Source organism: Chiloscyllium punctatum, chromosome 38, assembly GCF_047496795.1.
Source record: "Chiloscyllium punctatum isolate Juve2018m chromosome 38, sChiPun1.3, whole genome shotgun sequence".
Classification (NCBI taxonomy): Eukaryota; Metazoa; Chordata; class Chondrichthyes; order Orectolobiformes; family Hemiscylliidae; genus Chiloscyllium; species Chiloscyllium punctatum.
Genome location: NC_092776.1, coordinates 20,689,137 through 20,703,174, shown reverse-complemented (window position 1 = coordinate 20,703,174; position 14,038 = coordinate 20,689,137). Strand labels below are relative to the sequence as shown.

The window sequence follows — 14,038 nt, the reverse complement described above, 5'->3', positions numbered from 1 at the left end:
TAGTGAAGCAAATGAATTTGTGCGACAATTAACAGTGACTACATGATAGTTAATAGACTAGGGTTTTGATTCCAAATTCATCTTAATTAAAATTAAATTTCACCATCTCCCATGGTTGATTTCAAACATATGTCTCAGAACATTAGCCTGGTGTTCTCATTTACTCGTCCAGTAACAATATCAGCATCCCCACTATCTGCCTCTGATGTTGGGGAGGAGATGGGATTTTTTTTTGTTTGCCAGGAGTTTGAAATAGTTTAAACTGTGTTACATGTAGATACCTTGGCTAGTTTTAATTTTTTTCTTGATTGTAATATATCTGTTTAACCATTAAAATACAATCTGCAGCCTGGTGTTATTGTGCTTTAGTGAAGGACCACTATAATAAGTTTTGGAAAAAAAGAACAAAATATGATCTATCAAGCCAGGTTACATTCTGGGATATGACTTGTCCAGTAGTAACATCAGCTGAGACTGTAACATTTAAAAAAAAATTGACTAAACTACATCTCTTTTGAAATGAAATGTCAGGAAGAACATTTAAAGTCTGTGCGCGGCTAAAGCATTTCACTTTACAGTAAACAAGTTCCAAATTCTGCACTGAATAACCCCATCAAGGACACATTTCTGTTATAAATAACTCTTACTCCTTTGAGTCGAACATATTTTGCTTGTTCTCATTCACATCACTAGATGGAGCACCAGTTTTTTTATTGATAGAATAGAGGCGCAGGGTGGTGGAACTGGATGGACAATGTCCAGCTTCCTTAATTGAATTGATTTTATCACCTAAATTGCTCATGAAGAAGGTGGAGGCTCATCTGACAATGCCATGCTCTCGTTTAAAGAACAATGCATTTTGTGCAAAAGACTTAGCAACAGGGATAATAGGAAGGAATACTTCCATTTGCTTTTGTTCCCATTCATACATAGTTGCAGGTGAAGGGAAATCACTCACTGCGTTTATCTTTTCAAGGTAACAGCAAGGGAACTTGGGAGTTTGTTGCAGTTTCTTTTTTTTAAAAAAAACAGCATTATGCATTAACTAGAACAATGTTTTTAAAAAGGCCGGCAGGTACTAATCAATATGCATCACAATTTCAATAACACTGTGATTACTGTTTGATTTCTGTGAACCTATATTTTCTCCCCATAGATTACACTTTCCCTAAATAGTTAAAGAGAAGGATAGGTCCCAAAACACTATTAATGGTTTTATTCAATCTTTATCGACAGAACATTTGAAGCATGTTTCATATCTCAGCTTGGTTGAATTTAAAGCCAATGTTTATTATGGAGAATTATGTTACATCTGGCCATTTTTTTACACTTTGTTTTTCGCTCTGGACCAGTTTATAGACTCTGTGACTGATTAGTTACTCCTCCAACAAATTTCATGATTAAAAGAGGAACAGGTTTCCATTCCCTTTAACATACAAGTCATACTGTTACCATGGAGATTTAGGAAATAAAAATGCTGTGTTCACAGTTTATGGTTTAAGTCCATGAATATTAATTACATTTTGTCAGTCTTTAAATAGAGAATAATTATGAAAAAAATTTAGACCAAGATCATCAAAGAAACTGTATCATTGCTTAGGTAGAACTTTTGAGAAGCTGAGTAGTTGTAAAATCTTGAGCAGTGAAATTACAACAATGGATTATGTTGGTAGACAAGTTAACCGCAATCAATTTAGGCAGTTCACTGCCAGCTTCTCAAGGACAAAAAAAAGATGGGCTACCAATGCTATGCAGCCAGCCATGCCCAAGTGTCACAAATGAATACAAAAAGATAATATTTGGGCAGTTTGGTGGTTAGCACTGGTGCCTCACAGTGCCGGGGACTGGGTTTAATTCCACCCTCAGGCAACTGTCTATGTGCAGTTTGCACATTCTCCGGTGTCTGCATGGATTTCCTTCGGGTTCGGACTTCCTCCTACAGTCCAAAGATGTGCAGGTTAGGTGGATTGGCCATGCTACATTGCCCATGATGTTCAGGGATGTATAGACTAAGTGGATTAGCCATGGGAAATGCTGGGTTACAGAGAAAGGATAGGGGAATGGGTTTGGGTAGGATGTTTTTCAGAGGGTCAGTGCGGATTTGTTGGCCTGAATGGCCTGTTTCCACATTGTAAGGATTCTATTCTATTCTAAGTATCGAGAACTGATTAACTTTAATGTTATCAAAGGTGGTTGTATGCCTTTACACTTTTCTTTTGTTTAACAGCAAAACCTTAAGAAAGAATAGAATAAATCAGCAATAGAAGAGAATCACTTGCATGCATTTAGAAAGAAAGAATGTTAATGGAGAGGGAATGTTGGTTAGCTCAATCTTCTAGATGGTTGGTATATAACACAAAATAACACCAGCAGTGCAGGCTTTGATCCCCATTCCAGTTGAAGCAGACTTAGGGTCTGTCTCCTCACCCTGACCTGAAGGACGAATATTGATAAATTATGAAGATCAGAAGAATAGATGATGTTCCTGTAACAAATGGTCCTGAGGCAGCCATAATAGACAATAGACAATAGGTGCAGGAGTAGGCCATTCTGCCCTTTGAGCCTGCACCACCATTCAATATGATCATGGCTGTTAGTCAGTATCCTGTCCTTAATCAGTATCCTGTTCCTGCCTTATCTCCATAACCATTGATTCCACTATCCTTGAGAGCTCGATACAACTCTTTCTTAAATGAATCCAGAGACTGGGCCTCCACTCCCTCTGGGACAGAACATTCCACACAGCCACCACTCTCTGGGTGAAAACGTTTATCCTCATCTCTGTCCAAAATGGTCTACTCCGTATTTTTAAGCTGTGTCCTCTGGTTCAGCACTCACCCATCAGCGGAAACATGTTTCCTGCCTCCAGAATGTCCAATCCTTTAATAATCTTATATGTCTCAATCAGATCCCATCTCAATCTTCTAAACTCAAGGGTATACAAGCCCAGTCGCTCCAGTCTTTCAGCGTAAGGTAGTCCCGCCATTCCAGGAATTGACCTCATGAACCTATGCTGCACTCCCTCAATAGCCAGAACGTCTTTCCTCAAATTTGGAGACCAGAACTGCAAACAGTAATCCAGGTGTGGTCTCACCAGGGCCCTGTACAGCTGCAGAAGAACCTCTTCGCTTCTATACTCAATCCTTCTGGTTATGAAGACCAGCATGCTATTAGCCTTCTTCACTACCTGCTGTACCTGCATGCTTACCTTCATTGACTGGTGTACAAGAACACCCAGATCTCTTTGTACTGCCCCTTTACCTAAAGTGATTCCATTTAGATAGTAATGTGCCTTCCTGTTCTTGCCACCAAAGTGGATAACCATACATTTATCCACATTAAACTGCATCTGCCATGCATCTGACCTGTCCAGGTCACCCTGTAATCTCCTAATATCCTCCTTACATTTCACCTTGCCACCCAGCTTAGTATCATCAGCAAATTTGCTAATATTACTAATACCATCTTCTATATCATTAACATATATTGTAAAAAGCTGCGGTCCGAGCACTGATCCCTGAGGTACCCCACTGGTCACTGCCTGCCATTCCGAAATGGAGCCGTTTATCACTACTCTTTGTTTCCTATCAGCCAACCAACTTTCAATCCAAGTTAGTACTTTGCCCCCGATACCATGCACCCTAAGTTTGCTCACTAACCTCCTATGTGGGACTTTATCAAAAGCTTTCTGAAAGTCCAGGTACACTACACCTACTGGATCTCCCTCATCCATCTTCAGAGTTACATCCTCAAAACATTCCAGAAGATTAGTCAAGCGTGATTTCCCCTTCATAAATCCATGCTAACTCTGACCTATCCTGTTACTACTATCCAAATGTGTCATAATTTCATCCATTATAATAGACACCAGCATCTTATCCACCACTGAGGTCAGACTAACTGGTCTATAATTTCCTGCTTTCTCTCTCCCACCTTTCTTTAAAAGTGGTACAACATTAGCCACCCTCCAATCCACAGGAACTGATCCTGAATCTATAAAACTCTGGAAAATAATCACCAAAGCACCCACGATTTCTCGAGCCACCTCCTTCAGTACCCTGGGATGTAGACAATCCGGCCCCGGGGACTTATCAACCTTCAGACCTAATAGTCTCTCCAACACCAATTCCTAGCAAATATAAACTCCCTTAAGTGCAGGTCCTTCAGCTACTGTTACCTCAGGGAGATTGCTTGTGCCTTCAACAGTGAACACAGATCTGAAGTAACAAATCAATTCTTCTGCCATTTCTTTGTTCCCCGTAATATATTCCCCTGTTTCTGTCTTCAAAGACCCAATTTTAGTCTTAACCATTTTTTTGCCTCTCACATACCTAAAAAAGCTTTTACTATCCACTTTTATATTTTTGGCCAGTTTATCTTCGTACCTCATTTTTTCTCTGCGTATTTCCTTCTTAGTAATCCTCTGTTGTTCTTTAAAAGCTTCCCAGTCCTCCGTTTTCCCGTTTATCTTTGCTATGTTATACATTTTCTCTTTTAACTTTATATTTTTCTTAACTTCCCTCATCAGCCACGGCATCCCATGCCTCCTCCTAGGATCTTTCTTCCTTTTTGGAATGAACTGATCCTGCATCTTTGGCATTATACACAGAAATATCTGCCATTGTTCCTCCACTGTCATCCCTGCTAAGGTATTGCACCATTGAACTTTTGCCAGCTCCTCCCTCATAGCTCCATAGTTCCCTTTATTCAACAGAAATACTGTCACTTCTGATTGTACCCTCTCTCTCTCAAATTGCAGATTAAAGCTTACTGTATTATGGTCACTACTTCCCAATGGCTCCTTCACTTCGAGGTCCCTGATCAATTTTGGTTCGTTGCACAATACCAGATCCAGAATTGCCTTCTCCCTGGTAGGCTCCAGCACCAGCTGTTCTAAGAATCCATCTCGGAGGCACTCCACAAAGTCTCTTTCTTGAGGTCCAATACCATCCTGATTCTCCAGTCTACCTGCATGTTGAAAGCCCCCATAACAACTGTAGTAACATCTTTGCGACAGGCCAATTTCAGCTCCTGATTCAACTTACATCCGACAGCCAGACTACTGTTTGGGGGCCTGTAGATAACTCCCAAGAGGGTCTTTTTACCCTTAGAATTTCTCACCTCTATCCACACTGACTCTACATCCTCTGATTCCAGGTCCCCCCGCACAAGGGACTGAATATCCTCCCTTACCAACAAGGCCACTCCACCCCCTCTGCCCGTCAGTCTGTCCTTACGATAGCACGTGTAGCCTTGAATATTCATTTCCCAGGCCCTGTCCACTTGAAGCCACATCTCAGTTATCCCCACAATATCGCATCTGCCAATTTCCAAAAGAGCCTCCACAGTTCATCCATCTTATTTCTAAGCTCATCCATCTTATTTCTAATGCCTATTGTAACTGAGTAGTTATTGATTGAGAATGACGCCAATAAAATATTAATGATTCAGGAAATACACACTTAATCATTGATAATCCAAAGCCATATTAGACTATACTCGGTATACATATGCTGAAATGAAATTAATTATTTTTATCTCCAGTCATTGTTGTTGAGACTCAAAGACTTTACAGTAGCATTTAGTAAGTCTTATGGCATTTTTGAAAACCAGTAGTTATTTCTCTGATTTAACAATTAATCATTGTTCTAATTCCATAGTTTTATCGGAGAAAAGAAATTAAACCTTTGTTGTACTTGGCTAGAAGTTGATTCTGCTTATCAATCTCTGCAGCCAGATCAATATTTCTCTGCTCTTCCTTCTGTAGCTAGAAATAAGAATAAAAATATACCATTATACTTAATACAAGCAGCAGAAAACAGCAAAACTTACTTAAATTCACTTAAAATATAAAATTCCCTATAACAGTAACCAGTCTTTTTGAGTGACTCAAGTATCAAGACTATTTTTTTACTTTCCATATGGATATTTACAAATGCAGGAGAAAATAATTCATCCCCTTCAGTCAATTTTGTTCGTCAAGTAGACAGTGAGTGATCTGGCCCTGACCTGCCCTTCCCCAGTGCCTCTCCAATGATATCCAATTAGGTGCTCTTACTTGGTTCCATTCTTATTGATCTTCTTAGAGAGAATAACACTTCCAATAGCTTCTCATTCTGCTCTTATGATATTACCTCCTGTATGACATAAGGATCTATCTTTGGTCTGCTTCTCATCTACGTGCTAATGTGCAACTAAAATCCTTCTAATGTCCTTTAGGAAAGGAAATCTTATTGTCCTTATCTGGTTTGATCCACATGTGACTCCAGTTCCAGCAACGTGGTTGATTCCTTTAAGATTTGTAATGAAAATGGACTGACCATATTCAACTTTCATCATTTGACTTTAACACAGAGATGTTCATGGACTAAAAATTGTTTTCAAAATGACACTGCTGATCTAGAATGGCAGCTGTGATCACCTGACAAGACCAGGCACCTCATGTGGAATAAACAAACCTGGCTCCCTCAAAATTATCAATTTAATTAACAAGCACTAAAACTCAGTGAGGAACCAAGAAACTCCCATCACAAGAGCAAATCAGTGGAGAATCCAGCATCGGCAGTAAAAACAAAAAACGCTGGAGATCACAGTGGGTCAGGCAGCTTCCACTGAGAGAGAGCAAGCTAACATTTCCAGTCTAGATGACTAACCTGCTGTGATCTCCAGCATTTTTTGTTTTCAGTCAAGGAATTCCCACTTCTTGGTTTATTCACATTTGCATGATAACTGCACTTATTGAGTGTTGAAAGGTTGCCTGCAATTATTCAGGTTGGAATGAAATATTGACAGAGACACCTCAGAGTCACTAAGTAGCAGTATATTGACAGCAGCCTTTGAACAAAATGGGAGAGAAAACAACATGGACTAATAACAGCAAGGATTTTCTCTCTCTTTCACAATTGCACAAACTAGTGCTGGTGAAACAGTAACTTGAAAAAATCCTGTTCATTGAGGATTCAAGATATGCAAACTTAGCCACAGTGAAAGAAACAAGACAATAACTAAACTCTATATTCAGGTCTTTTCAATTTTACAACCCAAGGGACTCTTTATCTTTGTAACTGTATTTTCCTGTCCCTACTACATGCCACTGCCCCCAACTATTCTTTTCTGAATTCTATCTATTTTTGGGTTTGTTATTGATGTCATGTTTTGCTACATTTTCCACGCAGTAGGTCATACGATTCCATACTCGTTCAATCAAGAAAACCCTGGAATTGGCTGTCCTTCATTATTGATCTGCTTAACTGAGTTTAATTGAAGTCTGACAGCTATGTTTTAAAACCTGATGAAGGAGCATCACTCCGAAAGCCAGTGTGCTTCCAATTAAACCTGTTGGACTGTAACCTGGTGTTGTGTGATTTTTAACTATGTTTTAAAACAACATCTTTGCTGTGACTAACCGAGAGACTGTTGAAAAAAGGAGGGATGCTGTGACTTTTCCTCACCTGGGTACAACAATTAACTTCCCTCAGAAATGGCAGAGCAAACATATTGTTAGGTGGTGAGTCACCACTGCCAGCTCAAGAACAATCAGAGATGTCACATACATGTCAGCTGAGCCTGAAAGGCTCAAAATCAAAGAAAAGAAAAAAAAGTGGTGCCCAAAACTAAAGACATATTCCTTACAAGGCTCTGTTCAACTGACGTAAACTTCATCCACCCAGCCCCCTTTAGGCAAATAAGGACATTTCAATTAACCTTTCTGATTAGTTTTGGACCTGCACACTAGTTTTTTGTGTTTTGTGGATTCATACATCCCTATGGGTCTCCACAGTTCCAAATTTCTGAGTATGTCTCCCTTGACTTCACAATTTCTTACATTTTAAATCAATATATGTTTCACTGAATTCTGTTCTATTGCAGATTCAAAATGTTAATCTTTCTAAACTCATTACATACAATACCAACTCATTTTTTATTGCTGAGATGTCATTTTAGAGGCAGCAAGTTTCTGTTTTTATTTTACTTCGCAATGACTAACTTTGAGCAAGATGAACAGCTGTCACCAATTTTTTTTGTACAGTATGCAACATATATTTCTTCTGGTATCTGACTTCTTGCTGTTATCTACAACCAAAAAGGTGGATCTGTCATCTGATCAATAATGTTATCACTCTGACTAACTTAACTGGTCTACTTTTGAAAAATATTTAAAATGCTCTTAGTTCGGACCCTTGTTCGTTTCCTTTTCACTATCTTAACCCTGAGATGGCAATAATGTCAATATTTCGATGAGTGCTATGTATTTCAAACTAACTTTAAAGATAGAAAATGGAATTAGTGGCAGGATTACAACAGAAAAAAGGAAACCACACTCAGAAGAAAACTGATGATGCATTAAAATATCATGAAAGACCTAATACTCCAGGATCTTTCTCAGACTGAATATTATGTACGATAATATTTAGTCTTTTTGTTGCACCAATAGATTCTTCCATTAATCTAGCTGCAGACAATTGATTTTACATTAATTACAGCCTTCCCATTGCTAAAGTGAAGTATTTTTAAAGTTTAGTCACTGTTATAATGTAATGCAACATTTATTTGCACACACAGTCCAAGCAAGCAGAATCGAGGCATGTGACCATATAATTAAAACATGTTCTTGTGAACTGAGGAGTAAAGGTGCAGAACATGAGAAGAACTCTTTTGCTCCTTATGGATCTGCAAAATCAACCCAACAGGCAGCACTTCCTCAACACTACATTGATCCTATTCTCAAAGCTGTGGATAGCAACTTGAACATATGAACTTCAGAATTAAAGTTGATACTACTCACCTAATAAAGTCCAAGGGTAAAATTGAGATCATAGTTATTTCAAATGTCTTATGTTACTTAGCAGTAACATTTCTTACACTGAATCCAATACTTACTTTATCAGTTAGGTCCTCCCAATGACCTTTCAGGTTTTCCAACTGAAAAGATAACCGCTTCTTCTCTTCAAGTGTTGATATCAATTCATTTCGAAGTTCTATATTTAGAAAGATTTCTTAATGACATGTCTTACTTTACTTTTATCAAAGTTTGCAATTGTCAGAATAAAGGTTCTCAATATTGAAGAATGAAAGAATATTGGCTATGCATGTTTCTAGGTTGGATTTATGTAGTTTAATAAAATTCTATGTGTTCCAAGATTGCGCCTTAATCCAAATGAATCACAGAATCCCTACAGTGTAGAAGCAGGGTATTGGGCCCATTGAGTCACACCAATCCTTAGAATAGAATCTCACCAAGATCCACCCCAACCCGCCATTCCTGTAACTCCACATTTCCCATGGCTAATCCATATCTTTGGACTGTGGGAGGAAACTAGAGCACCTGTAGGAAACCCATGCAGACACACAGAGAATAGGTGGCAGTCCCCAAGGATGGAATCGAACCCAGAGTCTCTAGCACAATGAGCCACCACTTTACCATGGTAAATTCAGCCATTCTTTACAAACAACAAGCATTGTACATTACATATACTTGTAATGTCAGCAGCTCTTCAGCATTGTGCAACTGGGACAACCAAGTTACACTATTGACTCAATTTTGTGGTTTGCCCACAGAAAATAGATCCTTGTGCCCTCCGTAGCAGTGATCAAATTGTGATTCCATTTTGTTAGTACAGGGTAAATGCTACCAACATTAAAGCAAATGCAAAAGAAACTTCTATAGATCTTAATAGGCTGTTTGGAACTGTTTTAAAACCACTTTATGTGTTGTTATAGACCAGGAAATAAGAATCTAATCTAGAACGTGAGTTCATCTTTGAACTGGTCTCAGATGATTGATTCATGTTTGTTTTAGTTTTTTGGAAATGATTCAGTTTGAAAAGTATGCAGCTTACTAAAGAAGCAAAGATGAAAAAGCAACCTCCTTTAAGGCACTACCTCAAAATAAGGGAGACCAGATTTGGGATTGACTTGGGGAGGAACTTGTTCACACAAAGGGTTGTGAATCTGTGGAATTCCCTGCCCAGTAAAGCAGTTGAGGCTGACCCATTGAATCTTTTTAAGGCAAAGATAGATAGATTTTTGAACAGTAAAGGAATTAAGGGATACGGTGAGAGGGTGGGTAAGATGAGCTGAGGCCACAAAAAAAAATCAACCATGATCTTATCAAATAGTGGAGCAGGCTCAAAAGGGCCAGATGGCCTACTCCTGCTCCTAGTTTGTATGTTCTTGTATATTCTCACATATATTACACATCCATAATGCTTGGCAAGAATAAAAATATTAACACTTGAGGCAATTACTTTTTTTTTTAATTTCAAGGAACTGCATGGGTGGATTGAGGATTTCTCTTTTCAATGAGATATCTTTTTTTTAAACAATACTTCACCTTAGATTTGATGTTGGCAGTCAACGGAGGAACATCTGGCATCTTTGTCCAATGTTGCATTTGTCATATCAATTGCTGAATCCTCATCTAAAGGCAAGTCTAGCGAGGTGGTCTCCTTTCGAAGTTTTGCCATATACAAATTGCTGATTCTTTTAAGAGACTTGTTGTCTTTCTCCAGCTGAAAGATAGAATTTCTGCAAAGATTAGCAATTTTGCACCAAACACTGATCATCAAAGTAATTTTCTTCCCTTAGTGCAGAGTGAATTCAACTTTCTAAAGGTCAGCATTCAGTCTGGCATTTCTGTTTGATTTCTAGTGGTTTTGCTCAGAATGAGGAATAATCCTGAGTAATACCTGCCATTAGTGTTACTTCATTTGTTAATAAACCAACTATTCTGTAACAAGGTATGAAATTATGAAGCACTTGCTGAAATAGAAATAAATTAGAAACAGATAAATATATTTTTTAAAGAAAACTGCTAAGTAATTTTATAGAATTATATGAAGAGATAGAAGAAAGGATAAAGGAAATGCAATGGCTTCTAAAATATAGATTTAAAATATCTGCTAATTTACCAGGGTAGCACTGGGAAACCAGTGAACTACAGAATCAAAAAACCAAAAGGTATAAGAGCAGAATTTGGCCATTTGGCCCATGAGTCTTCTCCTTTACTGAAATGTTTCTTAACCCCATTTTCCTGCAACCTTTGATCTCTTTACTAATCATGAACCGATTTATTTCTATCTTAAATACAATGAATGATTTGGCCTCCACAGGCTTTTTGGCAATGAGCTCCTCAGATTAACCACCCACTGGCTGAAGCAATTTCCCCTCATCTCAGTTCTAAAGCATTGCCACTTCATTCTGAGGCTGTGCCCTCAGCTCATAGAAACACCCTCTCCACGTCCATTCTATCCAGGCCTCTCTGTAAGTTTCAATCAGATACCCTCTAATCGAGTTGTTCTCTGCTGGTTTTTAAAGGCTTCCCAAACCTCTGGCACCTACTATCCTTCACCACATCATGTGTGTTTTTTTGGGTTTATGCTGTCCCTTGCCAGCCATTGTTGCTTCACCCACCATTTAGTATGCTTCTTTTTCCTTGGGATGAACTATCTTTAGAGACTCCTGCCATTGCTGCTCCACTGTCTTCATTTCCAATTGGTTCTGGCTAGCTCCTTTCTTAGCTCACTGTAGTTACCTTTACTCAACTGTAATATCGTCACATATGATTCAAGATTCTCTCCCTCAAACTACAGGATGAATTCTATCATATTATGGACACTGCTTCCTAAGGGATCCTTCACCTTAGGCTCCCTGATCAAGTCTGTATCACACTTCACCAAATCCAGAATTGCTTGTTCCCTGATGGGCTGTACCACAAGCTGCTCTAATTAAAAACCCATCTCCACAAATTCCTTCTTATGGGATCCACTACCAACTTGATTTCCCCAGTCTACCTGCATACTGAAGTGCCCAATCACTATTGTAAAAGTGCCTTTCTGAAAATGCCTTTTCGATTTCCTGATTTACTTTCTTCTTCAAGTCCTGACAATGCAGTTCCTTAACTCTTCCCACACAGATTCTACATTTTCCAACTCTACAATGCTTCTAGCGATCATTTGAATTCAATTTCTTACTAATAATGCAACCCTGTGCCCTCTGCATGTCCTTTCGATAGGACATTTACCCTTGGATATTTAGTTCCCAGCCCTGATCCCCTTGCAGCCATGTCTCTGATACCCACAACATCATATCTGCCAATTTCAAGTGATGTTACAAGCCCATTTATCTTGTTTCACGTACTGAGCACAACAACACCTTCAGTCCTGCATTGACTGCATCCCCACCCACTTCTCATAGTTGTCCCTTATCCACTGTGCCTGAAGTTAGACTCCTGACCTTTACCATTTTCTCTGTGCAGCTATTTGTTCTGGCAATTTTAATAACTTCTGCTGAGGCCTCCCTCTCTTTAATTTGATCCATAATTTCCCATGTCACTGACCCCACCCCCTATTTAGTTTCACATCAGAGAACTTCATCAGAGACGTGTGAGGGGAGAGGAGAGTGGGTTAGCAGCCAGAAACTCAGTGTCAGATTTGGGAGGTGGGGGGAGAGGAGTGATCTGTTCAAAATTAATGTGCAGAATGCAAAGGAAGAGTTGAGGTCAAGTGGACATAAATACACACTTTGCCAATACAAACAGACATTTCGATATACCTTGGTGTTATCCACCCAGAGTCTGGATCAGTACACTTTAGCAATTTAATCTCAATATTCTCAATGAATGTGGTGATTGTACATTTTAAAAGAGAAACTGCTCAAGTGACATGAAGAATGCCAAAGGCTGAAGAACAGAATGAGAATTTGGGTTGGAAGAATGTGTTTGTTTTTAAGTATCATGCAATCATAACAGAAAAACAAACCACAGACATTGTATAAAAAGCACAAGCATCCAAGCTCACTTACAACAGAAATGTTGGCACGATAGAGGATGACAATTCTGAACTTGAGTGGAGGAGCTCCCTCTACATGCACGAGTCCTGAAAACAGGCAAAGAACTTAGAGTCATAGAGTTATAGAGATGTACAGCATGGAAACAGACCTTTCAGTCTAGCTCGTCCATGTCGACCAGATATCCCAACCCAATCTAGTCCCATCTGCCAGCACCAAGCCCTTCCTATTCATATACTCATCCAGATGCCTTTTGAATGTTGTAATTGTACTAGCGTCCTCCACATCCTCTGGCAGCTCTTTCCATACGCATACCACCCTCTGAGTGAAAAAGATACCACCCTCTGAGTTAAAAAGTTGACCCTTAGGTCTCTTTTATATCTTGCCCTTCTCAGCCTAAACCTATGCCCTCTACTTCTGGACTCCCCCACCCCAGGGGAAAGACTTTGTCTATTTACCAGATCCATGCCTCTCATGATTTTATAAATGCCTATAAGGTCACCCCTCAGCCTCTGACACTCCAGGGAAAACAGCCCCAGCCTATTCAACCTCTCCTGATAGCTTGAATCCTCCAACTCTGGCAACATCCTTGCAAATCTTTTCTGAACCCTTTCAAGTTTCACAACGTCTTTCCGATAGGAAAGAGACCAGAATTGCACAAAATACTCCAACAGTGGCCTAACCAATGTCCTGTACAGCTGCAACATAACTCCCAATTCCTATACTCGATATTCTGACCAATAAAGGAAAGCATACCAAATGCCGACTTCACTATCCTATCTACCTGTGACTCTACTTTCAAGGAGCTATGAACCTGCACTCCGAGGTCTCTTTGTTCAGCAACACTCCCTAGGACCTTCCATTAAGTGTATAATCTTACTAGGATTTGCTTTCCCAAAATGCAGCACCTCACATTTATCTAAATTAAATTCCATCTGCCACTTCTCAGCCCATTGGCCCATCTGATCAAGATCCCATTATAATCTGAGGTAACCTTCTTCGCTGTCCACTACACCTCCAATTTTGGTGCCACCTGCAAACTTACTAACTACACCACTTATACTCACATCCAAATCATTTATATAAATGATGAAAAGTAGTGGACTCAGCACCATCCTTGTGGCATTCCACTGGTCACAGGCCTCTAGTCTGAAAACAACCCTCCACCACTACCCTCTGTCTTCTACCTTCGAGTCAGTTCTGTATTGAAATGGCCTATATTCCATGGGATCTAACCTTGCTCACCAGTCTC

At 39.3% G+C, this 14,038-nt stretch overlaps 1 protein-coding gene across 1 annotated transcript in view; it reads right to left on the bottom strand.

Moving 5' to 3' along the window:
* Positions 1 to 14,038, bottom strand: part of shtn1 (shootin 1) — a 109,863-nt gene that overhangs the window by 38,706 nt on the left and 57,119 nt on the right. The window contains 3 exon segments of the mRNA XM_072557342.1: positions 5,686 to 5,767; positions 8,881 to 8,978; positions 10,334 to 10,511. Of these exon segments, the coding sequence (XP_072413443.1) occupies positions 5,686 to 5,767; positions 8,881 to 8,978; positions 10,334 to 10,511 (358 nt within the window).